This window comes from Erithacus rubecula (assembly GCF_903797595.1).
Source record: "Erithacus rubecula genome assembly, chromosome: 4".
NCBI lineage: Eukaryota > Metazoa > Chordata > Aves > Passeriformes > Muscicapidae > Erithacus > Erithacus rubecula.
The window spans coordinates 65158326-65183714 of NC_136686.1; the positions used below are offsets into that span (position 1 = coordinate 65158326).

Here is a 25389-nt window from a genome sequence, read left to right on the forward strand (position 1 = left end):
GATATTAGAAAATAGTAGAAATTTTTAATGGATTTTACAGCCCATTAAATCAGACATGGCAAGAGGAAGACACCTCCTCCAACCCAGCATGTCACTTTATTACAGATTTCATTTCTCAGCAGAAAAGGGAGTTTACATCACTTGAAAACACTGATAAAATAAAGCAAACAGTGGTGAGGCCACCTCCAGTCACCCTGGTGTGACAGGCTGACAGCTGCTGCTCAGAGGAGTTGTTTGGGCATGAAGGAGCAGATGGGAATTTTTGTACTGAACTGGAGCATTCAGGGTTTCTTCATGAAGCTGTAGAGGTGAGGGACCAGGTAATCCCTGTAGTGGCCATCTATGAAGCCTTTGCCACTGTTGTGCACAAACCAGCACAGCACGTCAGTGCCCTGCACACGGTCTGTCCTGTAGTCCTTCTGCACACCCCTGCAGGGAGAGGACACCCAAAGGAGGGTCACAAATAAACAAGGAGACATCCTGCTCAATACTGGTGCTGCCCTGCCAAAGCAGGCAGACGTGTCTTCCACCAGCAGGAAGTGGAAATAACCACAAAATGCAATTAATTTTACAGTTCTGTAAAACTTGAGCCAATTCTGGAGATTCCAGACACTTCAAAGCTGTCCAAAGTCAGATGCCAGGCAGCTCTAAGGACATAACTGATTTAGAAAGAGAGCAATAAAGCACATGGTTCCTACCTGGTCACAGTGAACTTGTTGCCCTTCACTTCCATGATGGCTTGTGGTTTCTCTGGAACTTGCCCAGGTGTTTGGTGGTGGATTGACACTTCTGGCTCAGATGCAAACTGACCTGGTCAGGGAAAGGTTTAAAGCTGTTTGTGTGTCCTGACCTTTAAAGTTCCATGTCAGCTGCTGCCAAGCACTCTTGGAAAATCAACCCAGCTCCAGTAGGCAAACCAATCCTGCATGGATCATGGGACACCCTGTCTCTCACTTATCAGGAAAACAACCTCTGCTCCTCAAAAGGAGTTCTGGGTGGGTCCAGAACTCAGAAGGTGGATTTGCCTTATGAACTGAGGCCTTGCTTTGTTTTATACCACTGCTAGAAAGGGCTGTCATATAGGGAAGAGTTGATTACAGGGGTATGCACAGAAATCTCCTCAGAAAGTTTTGAGGAATGTTTTTTGGTCTTTTTTATTTTCAACATGCAGCAGTTTAGCCAGACAAGGAAAGTCCTGTCTCAGTTCTGTTACCAAGTCTAGTCAGGTCTGTTTTGAAAACACCCTCCCTAGCCAGAATAAGGAATAATCTCCTGGTCCCTGATGTTCCACAATATTCTTGGGTCTTCCAGGACATTACAGGAGTTTCCCTATTCTCTTTTTGAATAATTTCCACACCTTTTCCATCAGAAAACAGTCACCAAAAAATTAACAGCATGAAAATGTGCCAGAAGATGTTTAGGCTGGATATTAGGAAAAAGTTCTTCACCCAAGGGTGGTTGGACACTGAAACAGGCTCCCCAGGAAGTGGTCACAGCACCAAACCAGAGTTAAAGGAGCACTTGGAAAATGCTGTTTGGCACATGGTGGGATTCTTGGGTGTGTCCTGTGCAAGAGCTGGACTTCTTGTGGGCCCCTTCCAACTCAGGGTATTTTATGTCTATGATTCTATAAAATTCCCTCCAAGGTCTGGCAAAACCCCTTCCTAGTGTCCCACCATTCCCACTGCCTGCCCCCCAGCCCTTACCTATCAGCCCATGGGCTTCAGGAGAGAACTGGTTTTCTGGGGGAATGTAGATTCCCAGGAAGTCAACATTCACTGGGTGTTTCTTCCACACACGGTGCAGCAAAACCATGAAGGACATCTCCTCCCCCACAGTGATGGTAACATTGCTTTCTCTCCTCACAGATATGAGGAGCCTGGCAGAGAGGGACCAAAGGGCAGGGTCAGTTCATCTGCCCACACAACAGCTCTCAGCCCCTTGAGATACATTCAGGCATCCAAAGCAATCCCACAGGGATGGCAGAAATATCAGAGGATCCATTAAAAACTCTGAGCCTTGGGACTGATACCCAGAGATGTGGCAAGACAGTGCCTAACAAATAAACACTTCATCCCCATGCTGAGGCAACCTATTTCCCCTACAAATATAAGCTCTTCCTACAGTGAATGGAGATTTTGGATATGGTCCTGTTGCCTAAACAGTGCTGTAAGGTGTCCAGCATGGCTGACAGCTGTTAACCTGCAGGGGAAGCTCTCCTGAATGATGTAAGTCATAAGAATGTGTCTTGGGTTGCAATGCAGAATGTGATCAGGGGTGTGTATTCTATCACTATCCATTGAAACCAGGTGGGGCAGTGATCTTTATCTCTGAGGGAGATATCCTCTGCTAATGGGCTATCTTTAAAACCAGCTGGGGCAATCACCTTTATCTTTCCACAACCCATTCTTCCTCCAGGAGATATCTCCTGTTCATGGCCATTGAGTCCCAGTGCATGACTGATAAAATTCCATCATCCCACTGGGAGATGCTCCAGCCAGGGCAGGAGCCAAGTCTTTCCTATCCAGATAAATACTGAGATTTGGAACATCAGAGCACCTTTCCCACTGGATTCCAGAGGAAAACCAGACCCTTCTACATCATCCCTGGACCTTCAGAGGAAACTGCACCTTCTCCAGGAGCACTGCTCCAGCTGAGCCACACCTGTCACTGCAGGAGGATGCAGTCACCATTTGACGGGACTGCTGCCACCACCCTGACTGACTGATGGGGTGTCAGGTTGGATTCTTACTCTGTCAGTGTTTTATTGTTTTGTATTTATTGTTTTGTATTTATTGTTTTGTATTTATTTGTTTTGTAATTACTTTAATTTTCCTAGTAATGAACTGTTATTCCTATTCCCAGATCTTTGCCTGAGAGCCCCTTAATTTCAAAATTGTAATAATTCAGAGGGAGGAGGTTTACATGTGCCATTTCAAGAAAGGCTTCTGCCTTTCTTTACAACACCTGTCTTTCAAGTCAAGACAACGTGGCTGGAACCCTGAGGGTATCTCCAACAGAATGGAGTGGGAACAGTTAAAACATGATCAAAACTCACTGTTTCCGAATGATGTGCCCCGTGTCAGCCCAGGTCAGTGTGATGGCATATGAGCCGTCTTTCAGCGTTATTGTTTCTGTGGTGATCTCCACTTTCAGACCTTTCTTTTTGAAATAAAACCCAAAATTGCCAAAGTATGTGTTGAGTTTCTTGTTTTCTGCTTTCTTGGCCCCAACAAGCTGCCCATTGACCACAACTCCTGTGAAGAGCAGAGAAGGAAACATTGCTTCAGTCTTGGAGCAGTGCCTGAAGACTTGGAGTTCTGATCTCAACAGGGAGCACCATGGGTCAACAGAAACAGGAACCCCTCTGACCCCCTGTTTTTCTCATTTCTCCAGTCAAAGAACAGAATAATTTATTAAATTGCCTCCTGATGCTACTGTTCAATCCTTTAGCACAATAATCTGGTTGGAATTGCTGTTAGATCTTGCTGGGAGTAGGAGCAAAACCCCTTCAGGTGTAGTGTAAGGGATGCATAGGACAAGAGGAAATGGCCTCAGGTTGTGCCATGGGAGGTTTAGATTGCATATTAGGGAAAGTTTCTTCACAGAAAGGGTTGTCATTGGAACAGCCCAGGGAAATGATGGAATCACCATCCCTGAAAATGTCAAAAAAAAACCTGTGGGTGTGACACTTGGGGATATGGTTTTGTAGTGGGGGTGGCTGTGCTGGGTTAAAATTTGGACTTGATAATCTTTATGGTCTTTGCCAATTCAACTGTTCTGTTATTCCATGATCTTGGCTTCTTTGCCTGTGTTTGGCCATCCTCGCAGTGAAAGGGCTTTTCCCAGTACCTCACTTCTACTCTGAGTTTCACCTGTTGCTCATTTCTGTAGCCTTGTCCCTTAGCTGTACACCATGGAGATGTGTGAGGCTTCACCTGCACCTTCTGCTCACATGGTTGAGCACAGCAACAAGACCCACCATGGATCCACCACTTCTTTTCTTAAGCTTGATCAAACCCAGCTGTCTCAACCTCTCTCTGTGCTCTGCTCCAGCCCCAAAATCATCTTAATGGCCACCACTGAATTCAGCCCAGTTTGTCAACATCTCTCTTATATTGGCAAGACCCAAACTAGTTTTGATATTCCAGATGTGGAAGAAAATAACCACTTCCCTCAGTCTGCTGGCCACACTCCTGCCAGCACAAAATCCCCCTGTAGGCAATTCCCCTGGTCCGTCTGACCATCTTTCAGACCCAAGAAAAGAAAATTGTGCTGTAAAATAAATCATGCTTTACTCCCTTACCAGTGCCAGGATCAGAAACCAAGTTTAGGATTTTCCCAGGCTCTGAGTTGATATTGAAGCAGATGTTCCTTTGGCTCTTGGGCAGGTGTATGATAAAATGTGGGTCATTGTCCACTGAAACACAGAAAACAAACAAGTGTGAGAAGCAGGTCAGCACCAGCCCCAGAAAGAAGGGGCACAAAAGCTTTTCAAAAGGATTTTGAAGCACTTTTTGGGACTCCTCATGGTAAAATGAGGGGTTATTCCACATTAAGGTAGCTAAGAAAGTTCTCAGATGCTCCTCAGAAAAGCCCCTCAGACACTCCCTCCTCATACAATTCCCTGGTTTAAAGGAAGGAAGTGACATTCCTGGTTTGAGAGGTGCCAAATGCAGTGAACCATACTGATGCCAGGTAAAGACACATCCTGCCCACTAACCCCACTGAGGAATACAATCCAGGACTTGCTCTCACAGTGTATTTAACGACCTGACAGGATTGGGCCCCTCAGAAATTCATATGTCCTTTAAAATTTGCCTCAGATGAGACAAATACCTGCACCCATCACTGAAGGCAGCTGTTCTCAGCTTTGTCTCTGCCCATCTGCTGGGTTGGTGGTGGCTGAGATTTCCCTGTGCTGAGAAGGAGTTTGAGAGCTCTTTGTGTGATCACTACATAAATACACACATCACACACAGAGTTATTGTGGTAACACTGTGTTTATGGACAGAGGTTCTCACAGCTGGCTTGCTCAAATAAACTGCCACTAAACTGTGGCAAAGGCCCAAGAATTAACAGGATCCATCAGTCACCAGCACACTCAGAGATTTTTATCTAGCACAGAACATTTATCTGCCATTTACAACAGCAGTAACTCTACAATAGCTTTCATCTGTCATTTACAATGGAGGTAACTTTGCTACTGCAGAGAAGCTAAAGTTAAGCTCAGCAAACAGCCACAGCCTCAGGGAAGCACACAGCAGCTCATGAGGTCACTTCAGATCCTATTAGGATCCAAAATAGTTTTATCCTTGTAGCTTACAGCATATTTTTACAGCATATTTTTACAGCATATTTTTAATTTTAATCAAAATTAATCCATAATTTATAAAGAAAAGGCTTGTGTTGGAAGGGACTTTAAAGATCATCTTGTTCCAATCCCCTGCCAGGGACAGGGACACCTTCCACTTGACCAGGTTGCTCAAATGCCCATGCAGCCTGGCCTGAAACACTTCTAGGGACTGGTGAGTCCTTAGGTGATGAGTTTTGATGTGCCTGGTGTTCCTTTGCAGAGGAAGCTGTAGGTTTTACCTCTGTTGATGCTCAGAGAGGACACAGGTGGGCTCAATTGTTCAGGCATGAAGCTGACTGGCACAGCTGTGACATTGGCCCAGGATGGGATCCCTTTGTTGTTATTGGGTGCATTTGGAGTTAATCCCAGAGTACCTGTTAGATGACAGTCACAATTAGGGTTCTGGAAGTGCTGACATATTTAATAGTATTATTTTTAGAGCACTGCAGTAGATCAAAGCCTGATGTTATTATACCAATGTAAAGCAGGTGCAACACCATTTACAATGGATTTGAGTAATGATATAAGGTTGGATTTGCTCCAGTGTCTCCACCAATTTAATATGATTTTTGAGGGTAGATAGCTCACCATAAATTATCATTGAAAAAATGGAGCCTGGCTTTTTATCTCTCATTCATGAGAGCAGCCCCCTCTTTAGCAAAACCTCCAATGTAAGGGCTGAAGTGTTTTGCTAAGAAAAAAGCTGACTTTAAAAAGTCATCATATGGCAAAAACCTTGCTGATTTGGGTCCTGAGTTTGAGGTGCCTGAGGAAAGGCAGGAGTCTTCCTGCATGCTCTGGGATGACCCATGTGAATAAAGGTTTCAAAGGAGTGCAAGAATTTAATATCTGTGATCATATTCCTTTGTACTAGAGCTCTCTCTGCCATGATGGAAGCAGGAGAAAGTAACTTGTCCTGTCTCTCTCCCATTCAGTTCACAAAGCACCATGATCCTAAACAACCCATGAAACTTGGTTTGTTTAATATGCTGGGCTGACATTCACATCTGCTGACCCTGCTCTGAAGAGGAGTAAGGGGACAACAGCAGGACTGAAGATGGCACAGGTCAAATCTCTGTCAGCATTTTCTTCCTTGTGTCCCTAACTCACACCAGAGGCTATTTTCACATGAGAGACACAGTGATGAGCAGAGGAGACACTGACCTGGGCAGCAGCTCTTCCTGGGGTCTTTGGGCTGGTCTGCCAGCATTATCTCATCCTTTTCAGCATTCTCTATCAGCATGGCTGTGAAAGGGGTGACAATGTGATGGTCCAGAGACATCTGTAGGATGGATTTGGTGATGTTCCTCTTCAAAGCTGCAGTGGGGGCTGCATTTCTGGGTGGGAACAGAAGCAGAACTCCTGGTTAGCAGCTCTACAGAGCAGCTGCCATGGCAATTCTGTAGTGGAGGGGTCACAGAGCCCAGTGGTGTTGCAAGAGAAAGGCTGAGGGGATTAATCCTGAACTGCTCCATGGCTCTCACTCAGGCTCCAAAAGGTAAATCTCCATAATTCCATTCCCTCAGCCCCACAGCCAGGATTGTTGGAGCACTTTTCTCACCTCTCTGCCATCATCTGGTTGACAGTCAGATAGGCCCACAGCTTCCTTGTGAATTCAGGATCTGCATATTTGTCCTTCTTCATGAATCCATCCAGCTCCTCAACATCTCTCAGGGTTTCCATGACAAGTTCTGCATTTGCCTGTGCAGTCACAGAGAGAAATGGATGAGGGACAGGAGGCAGGTGAATGAGGTGCCTTGAATTCCCCTCTTGGCTGGTGTTAAGGACCCTCTCTGGCTCTGCCCTTGGTCACTTCCAGGTCAAAAAGTCCCACTTCAAAAGGTGGCCTGACTGCAGTGGAGAGGGAAAATGTAGCAGAAGGTCCTCCTGTTAAAGACACTCTTGTGAGAGTGGATTGAAGTAGGTCAAGGAGCTGTTAATAGTAGCCCAAGAGGTGCTACCTCCTGCCAAAAAAAGAGGCTCTTGACAGAGCTCTGTAATCCTCCCCTCAGGCTTTTTCACATCCAGTTCCACTGAAGAACACAAACCAAATTCTACTTTCTCACACAGATCCTTGGACTGCACTGTGTTCTGGCAGGAAAAAAAATTGAAGATATTTGGGTTTTTTCCAACAACTGACAAATGATAACTCCTAAGCCCTGTAAGAGTGCAGATAATTCCATTCCTCCTCAGAAAGAAGGGTCTGGATGTAATATTCCCATCCCACTCCACCTGGAAGAGCAGCCCTGAAAACATGGGGGAAGTCTCATCACACATTTAAAGGGCAGTGCTAGAACTAGGTGTGCTGTAGATCCATCAGCTTGAACTCCCTGATGATGGGAAGTTCAGTCATTAAATCAGGGAAATTAGGGAGTGATCACTCCTGCTTCTCCATAAAGCATGAAGGAAAATCCATGCTTTTGTCTAGATTTAATCTTTTTGGTACATTTATTAGAAGGAAGCTCTTCTGGCAGGGTGCAGGAGTGACTGCCTGTACTTGAAACTGTTGTGACACACTATTGGAAAAATGCCCAATGAGTATCCAGAACCCAAAAGGACAAAACCCTCTGCTGGCATTAACTTTCACAGGAGGGAATGAACCAGCCCAAAACCCCTGAGCAGGTATCCCAGGGACCCTTCACTCACTGCAGTTGCTGTGACCACACTCTCCAGGTGCTGAAGGTTTTCTGTGTCCACCTTCCCAGCCACCACTATCTCTGAGCCACCAAAGTAGTTGTGGAAGCTGCTCTGGGTCACGTCTGACACTGACTCCTGGGGGTAGTTGAACTGAATCTTCTTCAGGAGTGGGGTGGAGACCTGGTTGTAGAAATTCTGAGAAGGCAGGAGACAGAGAAGTGAGTTTGCTGTACATGAAGTGACTCTTGCACAGGCCACTCTTACTGAAAGGGCAGTGGGTGACAAAACCTGGAGCCCTAATAAGCAAGAGAAGAATTGTCATAGAATGCTGACTTCTTCATACTTTTAAATGGGTACAGCAAGAATATCTGATCCAAGTCTTTTGAAAGTCAAAGGATGGTCAGAAGTCCATGGGCTGTGTTGTTCCTAGACCTAAAAGTCTTGAGCACAGATATGTGTGAATCCTTCCTCAGCATAGTCAGCTCTGGGTTACTGTGTAAGACACACAGCTACTTCCCACCTAATTCTTGTACAGATGGTGAAGTCAGGGAACAGTCACAGTATAAGGATGTCAGAGTTTGATCAGCAGCAATTCCTGCTCATTGATTTGGAGCCAGAGCTAGAGTGGAACTTTTTCTAACACTGGGTAAGTGTGGATTATCATTTAGCATTTATTTCTGGGGTTTTTGTTGGTGATAAAATGTCCTAAAGTAACATCCAGGCTTTAATTTTAATGCAGATTTTTTTTTTTTGTAGTTAAGGCTGTTTTATAAAACATTAGTCCTACACAGGGAAGTAAAGTATGTACTACAGATATTATTAAAACTGTAACTAGGATCACTTAAGATGAAATATGATTGATATCTTTCAGAACTCTCCATAAAAAAAACATGATGGGTTTTGAGAACTTCTTGCTAGTGGAGTTACAGCTGTGAACAGAACAGGAGAGTTTCAGAGGCAATGAGACAGAAACTCACCTTCATTTGGAGAGAAGTCTCCTGATTTCCAAAAATCCTCTGGGCCATGCCACGGTTGTCAGTCGCGATTCTCTGCAGGAAATCGTAATCGACATCAAACCCAATCCCCAGGCAGAAGAGGGAGAATTCATCCTTGATGCTCTGCTTCACATTCTTCTGGATTGTTGTCAGCTTCAGCTCACCTTGGAGACACAGAAAGGGTGACATTCACCTGAGCAACAGGAAAGCCTCCATCAGGGTGAGCACGTTCCTGCTCTCCCTGTGTCTCTGGTCCTCTCTGGATGTTAGGGAAATCTAGACAGCAAGCTCAGTGCCAGATTTCCACTGCCTACAGCAACATTTCAGCTTCCAGATAGAGATTAACTAAGTGTTTGCACTGAAGACAATCCTTTTGGACACTTTTTTTGGTATCTGATGCATTTTCTTTGTACATCCAGGGCTCTTAGTAACTTGCTAGGGGATTTGAAATTCTAGCACATTTAGAGTTCTCCCAGAATTAATGATTCAAACTCTCTGTAGATTAAGACATCTCCATGAAGATTTTACTTAAGATGTTCTCTGTCCTCATTGGAACTGTTAATTTTTTTTTTTTTCAGGCTAATTTTTAATGGCAGGTTTTTTGGAGCTGATATCTTCAAGTCAGCAATTGTTTTGTACCAAATTGAATCCAAATTAATTTGCTTTTCACTCTTTTTTACTGCTTTTGATGTTATGCTTGTGACTGCATAGATTTGTGTGGGCTAAGGTCATAAGAATAGGAAATTTTTGTACAATCATAGGATCATAGAATGGTTTGTGTATAAAGAAATTTAAAGATCATTGAGTTCCAACCCCCCTGCTATGGGCAGGGACACTTTCCACTAGACCAGGTTGCTCAAAAGCCCAATTTCTCTAAGGCTCTTTTGATTATTGTCCTACAGGATTTGTGCAGCTCTGTAAATTGCAAAAAAAATCAACCTGCATAACAAGCTACTCATCTTTTGAGAGCTTCTGTGCAAAGCCCTGTGGCACTTCTAGAACTTGGCAAAAGGGCAGCACTGGAAGAAAGATGAATAGAATTTTTAAAACTTAACTGCCAAATTGTCTACTTGTTGCTTTTCTCAGTGTTTCTCCACCAGCCTCTCTTCTCACCCAAAGCAGGATCCTTACCTACTGTTGGGTCTCCATCAGATACCAATACAATCATGGAAACTGAATTTGGGTCCAACATGCCTAAACTCTTGGCTTCGTTCAGGATGAAAGTGGCTCGCAGAAGAGCTTCATTGATATTTGTGCCTGTCAAAAACACAAGGAAAGAAACAAGTTTTTTATTCTTGTTGAATCCAGATCGGTTCTAAGATTCTAGTGGAGTTAAGAGGGACAAAAGCTGAGATCAAGGCAGCAAAACCCCTCCTTTCTGATGTTTAGGTAGACCTTTCTGCACTCTGGTTCCATTTTTCATCCCAGGCTGTTTTCTTCATGTACCCTTCACTCCCCCTCTCTAATTCCAGTGTCACCATTAGTGGTGTTGAGAACTACTTGGTGTGGGAAGAATTACTGAGTTTGCAGGCAGGAGATTGAATGAGAGCATGGAAAAACCTCCTTTTCTGGCCATCAGCCTATTCCTTGGACAAGAAGAGGTGTATGCTTGCTGAGTTTATCTAAAGTTTGATTTGTGACATGGAAGGAGCAGTGTAAGAAATCAGGATGAGAGGAACAGAAATCTGAAGGCTGAGCAGTGAGAAAATAGGTATTTTCTTTGTCAAGAAAGAAAAAATCAGCAGCTCCAGAGACAAGATAATAAAATGCTGTATTTAAACTAGCTTTGCTGTATGGGAGCTGATCTCTAAGCTTATCTGTTAATTCTTTTGGGCTAATGAATTCAGTCACTCATATCTCCAGCTTGGTTTCCTATTCCCAACACACTGATGATTTTGGAAAAGTCTATAATTTCATGTTAATTGTAGTGAAAACTTCTGGAGACAAAGGTGCCACAGCACCAGGAGGCTCTGATGTTAGGGAGAGTCTTTCCACACTATTTCACAAATAACTGAGTAACAAATCTAGAACTGGACATCAGAGAATGGCAGATTAAAATCATCATAAGATACTTTCAAAGACCTGTACAGCTGAAAAAGGCATCTGTCCTTGTTTATCAGCCAGGGAATGAAGGCACAAAAATGATAAACTGTTTGCTCACATGACATTTAGTAGGTTCATAGAATCACTAAATTGTTAAGGTTGGACCTCTAAGATCCAGTCCAACCATTAACCCCAGTCTACCACTAAACCATGTCCTTAAATTCCTGCAGCTGTTTCTTGTAGGACTTGTGGTCCAGAACCTTGCCCAGCTCTGTAGCTCTTCTCTGGACATGCTCCAGCCCCTCAATGTCTTTCCTGTTGAGAGGGGCCCAAAACTGAGCATGGTGTGGCCTCACCAGTGCCCAGCACAGGGGGAGGGTCACTGGCCTGGTCCTGCTGGCCACACAAGTGCTGATCCAAGCCAGGACACCACTGGCTTTCCTGGCCACCTGGGCACACTTCTGGCTCACGTTCAGCTGGCTGTCAGCTCAGGGCAAATGTGTGATTCCCTGCTTAGGGAATATTTCATCTGCTTGTTCATCCAGGCCTATCTTTCAATGGCATTTGGGATTTCTGGAGCAGGAGGTAGAAAAAAAAAAAAGGCAGCTGCTCTGAGGTCTGTTTTCTGTCTGCCATAGAAGGAGATGCTATCCCATCCCCTAATACAATAAACTGCAATTCTTGCTCTTCTTTAGGCATGCTTTTCCTGCTTTGGGCATCAGACTTTTTTTTTTTGAGTAATACTCTGACAGTCTGAAGACTATCTGAGGTACCCATTCCTGTGACAAGCAACTTCTGTGAGCACCCTGCAATCAAAACCTCATACCCCCATTGGGATGGATTGTCTGGATGTACTTCTTAGCATCTTCCACCTGGTTCGGGGTGGCTGAGACCAGGTTATCTCTCCAGCAGCGGACGTTGTGGTTGAAGTCGATCAGGGAGAACTGGTCAGCAGCACGGAGCTCACTCAGTATGGCCTTCATGGCCTCGATGGTCTGGGGAAAGTGTAAGAGAAGACAGGTTTATGCTTCCTGCTTATGAAAGCCTCTTCTTAACTTGTGACCACAGGCAAATATTAGCCTCTGAGGAATAAGCACATGAGCACAAATTAGCATCTGCTATCCAAATCTCTCACTTTTCCCCGCCCCTCATTTCTTGCATAATATCGAAATCTTCACCAAAGAAACACAGAAAAATCGCAATTAGGAAGGATATATTCATGTGACTCAACCTGCTTAACTACTGCTAACACAGAGTGAAGTGAAAGAGAGAAACATTTGTGGTTCGGGAGAGATCGCATCAGCTCAGGAGACTCAGCTGTGTCTGCAACTCAGTCATTTCAGGCTGAAGATGTGTGATTTAAACAAGTGACAATTAACCTGTATCTCAGTTTGGCAGCACTGATTTCCCCTAGGAAGCAATCTGCCAAGCCTCACTATTGTGCTCTGAAGGAAATTCAAATATACCTGGATGATCCCCAGCTAACGTTTGTCCAGTCAGTTCTTAAAACTCTTCAGTGACACATGATATACAATCTCCTAAATTCCTCACTCAGACCTACAGGGTTTTCCCAAATATATAACATAAACCTCTCCTGCTGCAAATCCATCTGATTCCATCTTATTCTACCCTGGCTGGGCATGAAAGTCAGTTGTTGAGTTTCCCTTTCAGAACAATTGTTTGCATATTTGGAGGCTGATTATCTTTCTTGAAGCATTTTCTCTTGCAGACTAAAATACCTTATTTTAACATTTTTTCCCCTTTATGGGTTATGCTGTGTAAACAATTCTTAGTGGTCTTCAGAGGGCTGTCAACAATGCATCCATATTTGGAAAGCAGGGATGTAGTATCCCCACTGAGACTTTCCCAGGATTCAGTATGGAGCACTAGAGAAAAAGGGGTCAGAGCCTTTGCAAAATATTTTATTAAAATTCAAATTTAGAGTTAAAATCTGGCACCACCTCTTCCTTAAAACATGGAAGAAGCATTATAAATAATGGGGTAAAATCATGAAGCTTTGATTCCAAATATTCTCCAAATTAGGCTGGTAATTTTACATGCCAGTGTGCTAGAGAACTGCATGGTAAAGCACATGGGGAAGTTGGCAAGATGTTAATTTTGTAACAGAGGTCAAACACTTACTTGTTTCATTTTTAGTCCCCACATGGAGCCACTGACATCTATAACAAATAAAATGTTTTTGGGCAGTGGATCAAGATTTTCCGGAGCAAAGAAGTGAATAAAATAGCCATTAAAAATCTGAAAAATAAAATAAAAAAAATCATGGTGAAATGAGGTATAGAAAAGATTTCAGAAAACTCAAGACAGCAACAGAGCAGAAAATTTTTATTTTCTTAATGAGCTAATTATTTTTCTCTATAGTCTTTTTCTCTTCTTTGTTGGCCAGTTTTAACTTTCAGCTCTGCACATCTCTGTAGCCTTACACCATTTTTACTCAATAAAAGCAGAGCCTGGTTCTCAGACAACTTCCATGCCCTAGCATAGGGAGGAATGAAAAATGCTTTGAAAAAGATTGTTCTGCCTCTAATAATTCTACCTCATAACTCAGCTTCATGTTAACATTAAAATAGTGATGTTCTGGTTGTCTCCTTGTGATGTATTGGTACAACATCCAATGACTCCATCCTCTGATTCTACATTAAATCACCAGAGTGCTGCCAGGTATAAAGACATTGGCTTTTGGACATGACAGGAATCTTCTCCTACTATATATAAGCCCATGTCTTAGTCATAAATTAAATAAATCCATTCTGCCCACTTAAAATCCCTCTGTTCTTTCAATTGGATTCAGAGCTTGTCCTCATGCTTATTCCCCTGAAGGATGAAGTTTAGCACAGTTTGCTGAAGGACAGCAATTCCTTTATTCACAGCTCTCTGCTCCCAGCTGAGCAGTCACACTTACTTCCAGTTCTCCCCCCGTGGTCTCTCTGTTCACATCATACTGCACCACAAAATTTCCATCCACGGCCGTGGACGAGCACTTGGGGCATTTTCTCTGCTGAGCCATTGTTGGTTTGAAAGAAACATGAGCCTTGAAGTGAGGAGAGATCATCAGTCAGCCAGGTGTTGTGTGAGAGAGGGATGATGCACACAGAGAGACTTCCACATCTTCATGAAATACCTGATTTCACTGAACATTTTCCTGCTTTCATTATTTGTGGAAAGTGGACTTTGTCACTTCAGAAGAAAAACAGCTAAGGTTGGCCTGGATATGTTGATTCAGTAGTAGCAACTGTGACACAAATCACATGACCCATCTACAACACCAAATATTTCAGCTAGAGCTGTGCAAACCATTTCTATTAAGCAATATATTGGGTTTTATTAACATTTTCCTACTGAAACTATCAATGATTTTTTCAACATTTTAAATAGGTTTGTAATTGACTTTTTTCCACCAAACAAAGAGGATTGCCATTTGTCTGTGAGTTGAGTAATAGGAAACATTTTCATTAATCATATGATTGATCATGCAGACTTTATGCATTTTTTTCTTTTTTAACTGGATAACTTGAAATTGCCTGAGAAGGTAAGACTTAATATAGACACAAAGTACCTCTGAAATAATTTGCTAAGCTAGGAATGGGGGTGAATTTGAATATCAGGAAACAATACCGCCTGGCACGCTACTACTATGGAATTAATGACAAATTTTATTGCATTATTGCATGCTTCCAGGACTGTGTAGAGTAAGTGTGAAAACTGGAGATTTTGTGCTAATTGCAGTCTGTGGGTGGGTACCTTTTTCTCTCCCTTGGAGATGGTGGTAATCCCATCGAAATGATCCCCCAGTGAATTAGGAACATGCACGTAGCGCAGCCCCTGCGGCTCGATGATGCGGACATCCACCTAAAGGCAGGAGGGAGAACGTTTATTGTGGAGAGCTGCCCCATCCCTGCAAGTGTTCAAGGCCAGTTTGGACAGGATTTGGAGGTCTAGTGAGGAACAAATGTGTCCTGTCCCCACTCACAAACACAGCTGAGAATCTCCTGAATCGTGACTGACTCGCGTCAGAACCACTTGGGCAAACAAGCTTGGACATTTTTATACTCTTGTGTAAACTTGACTGAAGGAAAACAAACAATACTTGCTATTTATTTGGAACAGTCCTTTCCACAAAAACCCCAACTTAATGATGCACTATCCTATGAGTGCTGATGATCTCTGGTTGTCCCTCCACAGCCATGATTTGTATTAGAATCAAAGAATGGTCTGGGTTGGAAGGGATCCTAAAGTTCATCCAGTTCCAATCCCCTTGCCATGGGCAGGGACACCTCCCTGAAAACTGTGGGTGCTTTCTCATCAAGGATTCACCTCTGGGGTTCTTCCTACACATCCCAGCTCTGCTTTACCTCCATGTGCTTGGCCAGGCGTCCTGGCTTCACAGAGATGACGTGCTCGTAGGAGCTCAGCTTCCTTCGGATCATCTCATGGTAGTGAAGCTGGAACTGGATCCTCATTCCTGGGGGCACATTCACTTCGGTTTGGAAGTTTTCCATATCCAAGGCATTGCTCCTGAAACATCAGCTGTGGAGTTATTTTTGAGAAAATACAAGGAGAAGGAAAATCTTCTTTGCAGTTGGGTTTAGATTGAGGATTTTGATTCTAACTGTGGCCTCTGTCAGGGAGCTGCAGCTGTCTGTTAGCACAGGGTGTTTTAGCAAGCTGAAAGCTGAAACACAATTTAAGTCTGTGACAATTAAATATCAGAGCTGCTGTAAGTAAGCATTTTCCTTTCCAGGATTCCCCTCATCTATCTCCTCCTGGGATATTCTCAGTTCTCCTGTGAGTAATTTCAGTACAAAACCCATATGCCAGAGTGTTTATACCTGACTATTCCAGCAGCTTTGCCTTTGGCTTTTGCTTGAGCATACATTTTCCTGGCTTCAGATTTTTCCCGAATATGGCTGGTAAATGTGATACCATTGATATCCCTAGGAGAGAGAAGCACAGTCAGCTTGCAAAAGAAACAACTTTACAATTGAGGACTGTTTCTTCAGTTTACATCAGTGAAATCTAAGCTGGTGGGAAATTAAATAACAAGGTTCTTGTTTAACCCCAAAGTAATGAACTCTGATTTTCACTAGAGCTCTATCTTTTTCCCTACCAGATTTTTATTTCAATTAGCCAGCACCATTGTGCTCTGAGGAGGATCTGTTTTCTTCCACCTCCTTCACACTTTCCCCAAGTTTCAGGCAGGGAAGGCAGATCCTGGCTGCTTTGGAACATGGATGAGGACATCTCATGACCACCAACCTGGCTGCTGCCTCCCTGAATGCATACTGAACCAGGCCAGTTTGTATTCAGTGAGGGCTCTGATTTGGGTCTCTCTCCTTTGAACTGGCAAGGTGGGGGCTTACTCTATTTGAGACTTTTGTCCATTTTTTTTTTTATATTGACCAGCAGCTCACTAATTACTGAAGAGGAGGACCTGGACAGACAGACAGACTGATGACATGAACCTCTTAAGAAAGCCTGCAAAAATTACACTGAACCTGGAAAACAATAAGAGCTTTTTGTGCTTACAAACATTTCCTTCCCAGCCCATGGAATGCTTCCAGAAGATGAGGCTGATACCTGCCCACTGCTTACATGGTAAAGTTGTCAATGAAAGCTCCTTTGGGGACCTGCACGTCAAACATGATGGGCTGGGGCCGCCTGGCGTTGTTCACCATCTTGGCTTGGATCATGGTGTTGGCCATCCTGGATGTGATGGTGGACTGAACCTTGTAGCTGTAAAGACCTATCTTGTCATCATCCTCCACCTGCATTTGACAAAATCACTCCAGAAATTTAGGCTGCTGCTGGAAAAAATGCCCTAGAGGAGAGTATCAATATTTTTTTATAGTCTCAGTGCTAATTTTTAATTGCTGGTGCTCACAATATGGCATCTAGAGGGGGCCTGAGCTCTAGTGCAGGACATCTCCATAATTTTACCTGGAAGTGGCAGGATATCCACTTGAATATAGTTTATGATAACACATCAGCTTAAAGAGAGTATTTTTTAAGCTGGAATGTTTTCCTTGCTTTTTACCATGCAGCCAGTCCTTGGAATGACTCTGTGAGTGCAATCCAGCATGGAAAGCTACACAGTAATCCTGAACATCATATAACGAGGAGGAGAGATACATTTCACATTTTCAATAGAAGTCCTAAATAGAGGAGACTGGAAGCATTGGTTACTGACCTAGTGTGTAAATGGTTAAACCACAGCAAGGGGATAACAGTATTTAAGTGTTTTATTAAGACATTGTCTTTGTCTAATCACTTTTGATGCTTATTTCTTCATATTTACCATACCCTTCTCCCTCCAAGAGCAGATGTATCAACAGTATTGTGCAAACAGCTCTGTTTAAAGAAAATAGGTTAATACCCAACCGGCAGTAAAAACAAGGAAATGAACAAACAGAGGGATTGATTTCAAAAAAAATGGTTAACTAGAAAATCACTTTGTTCAATATTATTTACCACAGAGGAAGAAAAATACTCACCAGATCTCCAACATACCCCCAGTCAGATGTGCTCCTCTGGAAAAGAAAAATATGGAGGGGATATTTCAGCAAAGCTAAGAACACTGACTGGCAGTTTCAAGACAGGGATCAGTGCTTAAAAATTGTTTTCTAAGATGATGAATCACAGAATCATAGGGAATCACAGAACCATTAGGTTTGGAAAAGACATTTAAGATGAAGTCCAGCCATTAATCCAACACTGCCAGGGTCACTAAGCATGTACACGTCTTTTTGAATACTTCCAGGAACAGTGACTCCAACACTCCATGGGAATCCTGTTTCAATTCTTGAGAATCCTTTAATGGAAGAATTATTCCCTAAACTTCCCCTGGCACAACTTGAGGCCATTTCTTCTTGTCCTGTCCCTTGTTCCTCAGGAGCAGGGGATGACATCCTCCTGTCAGGGAGTTGTGCAGAGCCACAAGGTTCCCTCTGAGCCTCCTTTTCTCCAGGCTGAGCCCCTTTCCAGCTCCCTCAGCTGCTGCTCATCCAACTTGTGCTCCAGATTCTAACCCAGATCCGTTGCCCTTCTCTGAACATGAACAAGAATTAGTTGGAGTTCCCAGACAAAGTGTGAATATTCCCTTTGTCTTATTTCATGTATTTCTACATGGGATGTTGGAGCATGTGATGTCCCAGCTGTGCCTCAGAACTACCATAAACAGGACAGCTTTTTTCCTCTGTATGAAAACATTCTCTTCTAGAAAAACATTCCTGCTGAAAGCAAATCACGCTGGCAGAAAGTGATCCTCTTGTTTTTAACAGAAAGGTTCTCTTTGTTTTTCTATGAAAATTGGAAAAACCTCAAACCCCAGACTTCTTTAGCTCACTTTGTTGCCATTTACATTAGAAAATATTTATTTATGTATTGTATGAATTAAAAAATCATTGTGTAACTGATATTACATTTACATGCTTGTGCCTATGGAAGTTAGTTATGCATGCATTACTTAGATGAAATTGCCCATTAATGGTTGTGGTTCCCCCCATGCCCTATGAATTGCTCCATTTGGAAATTTCTATGGCAAGGTACTGACATCTTGTGGCCATTCAAATAATTCTGTTTAATTCCCAAAAAAAACCCCTCTCTCCCATAAGAAATATTTATATTAATCCCTTGAAAGGGAATTTGGCTCACCTAGATGCAACTTTTTATGCAGAGATCTACTTTCATATTATCATCACAACTAGGCCAGCTCAGCTCTCCAGGGTCAAGAAGACCCAAAATCACAGAAGGTGCTCACAAAACCAGCTTTAATCCCATGATGAACTGGAAGATTGCTCTGCAATTGTTAAATTCATTTGGAGCTAATTAATGTGCTGTTCTAGAGAAATCTTCTGTTGTATAAGAGATAATGATGTCAGAGTATGTTCATTTTAAAAACATCATTTTAAGGACCCTTTAATGGCAGATAGAGATGATTTCTGCCTGTCTGAAAACAAATGCAGGTTTTCATTTTCTAGCTCTAAAGGCTCTACCTGAACCATTCAGACTGGGATTTCAGGATGTGGAAGTTCATGGCTCTCTAGAGACCCCCTGCAAATCCTGATGGACTCATCTTGTCACACCCCACAAACTTCACTGTACAGTGAATTGGACTTCCACACCTGATCAAGGACCAGACCATGAACAGTGATTTTTGGCTCCAACCATACTTTTGGCACAGGGAATATCACCAGCTTGAATACAAATTAAGATTAAACCAACATTAACTGAAAGAAATTTAATTTTGGAAAGATGAAGACCAAGACCTTACAACAAAGGGGTTTTGTTTTATTTGAGTACTTTTCTGGTTCTCAGCTTAGAGCTCCTGACCCACTTTAGGAATGGTGGTTAAAGCTTTCAGGATGCCCATGTTTTCCTCCTGATAGATGTTGGTGGAGAACAGGGGGTAGCTGAAGGAGAGGGAGCTCATCACTGGCACATGCAGTGACTCCCATGGCTGCTGTTAGATATCAGACATTGCCTGGGAGCTCAGAGTTTGCAGAGAGCAGCCACTACAACAGGTCAGGAGGACAGAGCTGTGCCCTTCAGGTATCTGAGCCCCAGAATCATGGAAGCACAGAATCACAGAATGGTTTGGGTTGGAATGGACTGACAGATTCCCTAGTTCCACCTCCCCTGCCATGGGCAAGTTCCACTAGATCAGGTTACCCAAGCCACATCCAACCTGGCCTTGAAGATCCTACTTCAGGTCTGAGTGCTGGTATGATTATTGAGAACAGGGATTTCTGTTACCTGAGACTCCTGCTATTTCCAGCATGAGGATTCAAGGCTGATCTTTGCTTTTAAACCACATCCAGACCTGTTGATCACTGCACAAAAACAGGATGTTGAGCCATATCTCATGTGTGCCAAATTGCTAATCAGAATGAAGACAACATGTGCCTCAGGAACTGTTTGAAGAACAGATGCTGGGCTCTGTCTAAAGATACTGAGATGCATCTTCTCCTGAAACCTGTGCAGGATATGGATATTTAACCCTTCACAGTGATCTTTGTTCAAATCACTGTGCATGGACATTGCAACTATTTAGTAAAATAGGGAAAGCAGAATCACAGATGTTCTGCATTTTTCAGAAATTTCTTTTCTACTGGGGCATGACAAATGTTGAAAAACAGATAACCAACATGAGAAACTAGAAAGATGTGATTTGCAAGGGTTCAAGGCTAGGTTGGACAAGGCTTGGAGAAGCCTGGTCTAGTGGAAGATATCCCTGCCCATGGCAGGGGGTTGGAATTAGATGAGCTTTCAGGTCCCTTCCAACCCAAACCATTCCATGTTTCTGTGATTCTGTGATCTACCCAGAATGCCCTACCAGTTCTTTGAGATGATGTTCTCTCATAATTCACTTATTTCTCTAAGCAGCTTTTAACACTCCAAATCCATTGCAGCCTCTTCACACTCCTTTCAGGGGATTCTCACTGTGAGATGCAAGAAGAGAAATTTCAGACCTAAGACTTGTCAGAGTTTGTCTTCATGGTGCTGCAGATGAATCCTTGTCTGTTTGGTTACATTTCCTCCCTGGCAGCTGAGGGAATCCCCAGTCAGCTGTTTTAGAAAGAAATTCTTCAGTGTGAGAGTGGTGAGGTCCTGACACAGGATGTCCAGAGAAGTTGTGGCTGTCCCATCCCTGGAAGTGTCCAAGGCCAGGTTGGATGAGGCTTGGAGCAACCTGGGATCGTGGAAGGTGTGGAAGTTGTTCCACAGGAAGGTTGGAATGAGATGAGCTTTAAATTCCCTTCCAGCCCAAATCATACCACAATTCCATCATTCCACCCTATCTCCTTCCATACATCCTTCCTGTGCTGCTTCTCTTGGAGAGGAGACCAGGCAGGCAGAACAGTAAGGAAGGTGTGATCTCAGCCCCCTCTGGGCAGCCAGAGATCAGGACCCAGGTCTGGGGAATGTGTTACAGAACATCCCACCTCACAGGGTGCCTCACAGGTCTAGACACTTTATCTACCTCCCAAACAGAGATAACAGCTGTGCACCACCACAGAGAGGTTCACAAGGTCACTGCATTCCAGCTCATGGGACACTGTGCTGTGGTCACAAGGACCAGTCACACACCTGAGGCACAGCATTTTGGGAATTACTCAGGAGCAGAATAGCAGAATACCTTATCTGTACCTAGAAAACCACCCTCTGTATTTAGAGCCAATCAATAGGGTCTGCAGAGAGCTCTGTTGCCTTGTTGTCAATGGGTTGGTGAGCCCCTTGCAGAAAAGTATAGTGCTGAAAAAATATTTGTGAGATAGCATTCCTGTAGTGATGAACAGTAAATAATTGTGTGCCTGCTGCTGGCCAAGAGCTGCTGTCTCAGGATGATTTGCACAGTTCAGTTTCATCTCATTTATTATATTTTATTGTGACTCAATTAATATAAAAGTAGCTGAGATCATAGTTCTTCTGGTTTGTAAAAATTTATTTGATAGGTAAAGGATGGGAAATAATGTATGGGAATAAAAGCAATAAATGGTATAATGAAACCAGTTGCTAGAATTGCAAATTACTGCATGCATATGTCTGTGCCTCTATGTATCCAGAAATTTTGGGAGCAGGGACAACATAATACATATGGCACTGATACAGACACATTGGAAAGAAATGATGCCCTAAAGAAGTGCAGCTAGGAGGGATTTCTGTTCAGATCATGATTCAATTATTTAAATGCTGGACTGGCAAGTGTGAGAAGGTTTGATTCTTACTCATGCTAAAAATCTGCCTTTTTCTTCCACTGTTATGCAGGCTTTAGGTATCAATAAGTTCCATCCAAAGCCTTAGGACAGAGGAAAATCTGGTTTGCCTGTGTGCAATTTCAAAGACTCTGGGAAATCTAATGTTACTCAAGAGGATATTTCATTTTCACTCCATTGAACAAGTTCAAAACAAGCAGCACCAGAGCTTGGTGGAGGACAATGTCCACTCTGATCATGATTTCTTTCATGAAGTGTAATGAAAAATTAATATGCTCAAACAACTGATGCCATGAGTATTATTATTATTATTATTATTAACTGTTACTGTGTAAAATACAGAAAGACTCTTGCAATGCTCCTCTAAATGTTTTTTTGTCTCCCAAGCCAACAGACTAAAATAATCTGCAACCCATCAGTGGGCTGGAAACAAATTTTCTTCCCAGGTCTCAGATGCCACCAGCTCATCACTGAGTGTCACCCTTTGACCAGAGTTAAATATGAATGAATGGACTGAATATTTGCAGCCTACACCTGCCAGTGTCTGAAGTCCTTTTCCATTTTCTCATGGATAAACCTCACCCATTTCAATGGGATTTTCCCCAGACATGAAGTTAGACAAGTATCTCTTGTTTATCAGCTCTGGAGCACAGGTACAGAACAAAGCCTCCTTGTGCTTAAGGGAGAGCAGCAGTTCTTGTCCCAACCAGAGATTTGGAAGCCTCAGTGCCTATAAAAACCAGCTGGTCCCATATGACTGTACACACACAGCCCTGGACATGGAAAAAGACACCTGCAGGGAGCTCCCAGGCATTCTGGCTTCCCTCCTCTTTGAAGCATTTCTGGGTACTGTACCTGGTACCTGCCATTTCTCGCCTTGGAGCTTGAGGAAAACCCATCAATTTCCAGATCAATCAGATTTTCCACGTCCTAGAGGAGGGAGAAGAAGAAAGAGTTGCTGCTGCCTTACTGTTTGATTTATCACTTGATTTTTTACTGATTAGCACTTTACAGGAGAGCTCCAAAGGGAATTTACCTCCCTTGGATGCTAATGGGGAGCAGAAGCACAAACCATCTCAGACCAAAATCCTCACACATTCAGTATCCCTCAGTGGCCAACCAGCTCTATAAACTGTTGTAAAATCATGACCTTTACCATCATTTTACAGCCTTTCCTTCTGAAACAAGGAGTAATATTTAACATGAAATGACCACAAAGAGCAAGAGGCAGATGATTATCATCAGGATTGGTCCAGCCATGGAAACTACAGCATTTCAGACACTGATCTCACTCAATGCAAGTTCAGAGAATTTCTGCTCAAACCAGTAGAAGTTGTCTCTGGTTTTACACCAATATATCTGAGAACTAAATTTCCCCCAATGACAGCAAAAGAACATCAGGTCTTCTCCAAGTGCAAAGCTGCACTGATTCATTTAGAAGTGTGGGTCACACCACAGCAATACCCTTAATTAAATTTTGTTATGAGTTTAATTTATCGCAATAAAGAAGTTTAAGTGCATGAGTTCCTTTCCAACTTATGTGAAAGCATACAGACAAAGGTTTGCACAAAATTAATTTAGATTGGTTAAGCTCATTGATGTTAAATTGATAAGGCATCTACAATTAGAAAGAACCACAGGTCTGGAATATTTTTCCTGGGAATTACAAACCCAGTTTTAAAATCTCATTGAGTCAAGGAAATGGCTGCAAAAATAAGAAAAATAGGATATCCCAGCTCACTGAAGATTTTTATTAATCCTGCAAAGGAAAGGAATGCTCTGTATCAGCCCTGCTGACTTCACAGAAATATTTCAAAACTACAATGTGGAAATGGGTGTAGACACCAAACCTAAGTTCACCTGAGCCTGGGGGTTTAAATTTAGATTCAGTTTCAGAGTCAAAGCAATAAGTATACTTCTTTTCACCATTGTATTATCCCAAGAAATTATGATCTCTTTTATAAAGTCTCTCATCCCTCTGCTGAGGAATGTAAAGTCAAGAGAATATTCACTTTGTATTTCAATTCCTTTTACAGAAACCAAATTCCATACAAGGCTTTGCTGAAGTTCACAGTGCTCCACACAGGAGGTTCCATCCACAAAGATGTCTAGGTGCCCTGTTTCTGCTTATTCCAGGGAAACAGAGTATAAAATATGCTGAAGATCTAAGTATAGAAGGCCACTTAAATGTCTAAAGGTTAAAACCAAGAAAAGGCAACACTGAAGTAAAAATATGAAACTTGCTCAGAATGAAATTCGGACTTATGCTCACACTCTCCCTTTAATAATATTAAATAATAATCATAGGTTTGAGGGGGTTTTTTAAATAAAACCCCCAACATTACAAACGAAAAATGAAGGTAAATTATCCAAAAAATTCACAGCTAAAAGTAAAAGAGAATTGTGAAGCAGTGACCCAGTTCTGCTCCCACTGCTGCTTCCATGCAGACTTCAGCAAGGAAGGGAGACCTGGGCCCTGCCTCCCAGTACTCACATCTGGGATGTCGTCGATAACCAGATCAAAGCCCCCGACTCCAGAAATGAGGAACAGAACCAGGAAGCTGCTCAGACACTTCATCTTCTTCCCTCTTGCTTCCTCCTGAGATCAGCCCGCACAGGTACGAGCACAAGTTCTTCCCTTCTCTGAGACAAGTTCAAGGAAACAGCCCAGGTTTGTGCAGCATTTTGAGCAAAGTTCTGAAATGCTGACTTTGTTTAGGCTGTAGGTAAATATTAGCCTTGCAACACAAATCTGAGCTGTGGTGCCTGAGCAAGGGTTATCCAAATAGTGTCTTCACCCGCCTCTGCCCTCGATAACAGCGCTGGCTTGGATAGGCTCACTCCTTGCTTTTCTAGCTTCCCGTGATGTTTGGCTAATTTCCTGCTAGGCACAGAGCTTGCAGTATCCAAAAACTTCAAAAGATCTCAGTAAGAGCTCCAGCTTGTGTGTTTAGAGTAAACGAGGCGAGGTTTGGGTCTCAGCATGATGGAGGCAGCAGTGCTGGGATTCTCCAAGGGCCCTCCCACCCAGCCAACCCACAGGGGCTGGCAGAGACCTTGGGTTGGATCCTGACCCACACAAATACCCCTTTTTCCATTCTGCTGGGAAGAAAAAAAAATTATAGCTGATGATGTGATAGAGCTAATTTTCCAAAATCAGTCACATGAGAACATATTTTCAGGTGCACGTTCTATGGCTCCTGGCTGCTTTTTGTTTTTTTGGGTCCTTAAAGTGGTGAGATAAAGAGAGCAAAGCAAAAGGGAGAAAGAAGAGAGAAAGATACCTTCTGGAAAAATTTGCTGAAATAGCCCTTCCACTCTTCCACAAAGGAAAGATTGGTGGAGACACCTGAGCAGCTTCAATGCAAATGACAGAATTACTGTGTAAACTCTGGGATAACCAGCATTTAAATACATATTATTTCTATTCTTCTATTATTCTATTCTATTCTATTCTATTCTATTCTATTCTATTCTATTCTATTCTATTCTATTCTATTCTATTCTATTCTATTCTATTCTATTCTTCTATCCCATTACAGTGCACTACATTTTCTTGTATACTATATTGTGTTATATGATATTCACTATATAATGCTAATAATATTCTGTTATCTTCTGTTAT

The 25389-nt window shown here is 42.8% G+C and overlaps 1 protein-coding gene across 1 annotated transcript; it reads right to left on the reverse strand.

Moving 5' to 3' along the window:
- Positions 1-77: 77 nt before the first annotated feature.
- ITIH2 (inter-alpha-trypsin inhibitor heavy chain 2) lies at positions 78-24483 on the reverse strand. Its single transcript, XM_079304935.1, has 21 exons — positions 24259-24483; positions 22620-22694; positions 17544-17579; positions 16645-16817; positions 15882-15986; positions 15405-15567; positions 14794-14901; positions 13955-14083; positions 13174-13290; positions 11858-12026; positions 10120-10245; positions 8971-9152; positions 8003-8188; positions 6918-7057; positions 6521-6693; positions 5596-5730; positions 4307-4420; positions 3059-3257; positions 1707-1879; positions 699-810; positions 78-429 (listed from the first exon to the last, which is right to left on the reverse strand). Exons 1-21 carry the CDS (start codon positions 24340-24342, stop codon positions 282-284), a joined length of 2847 nt encoding a protein of 948 aa, XP_079161061.1. The 5' UTR covers positions 24343-24483; the 3' UTR covers positions 78-281.
- Between the last annotated feature and the right edge of the window lie 906 nt (positions 24484-25389).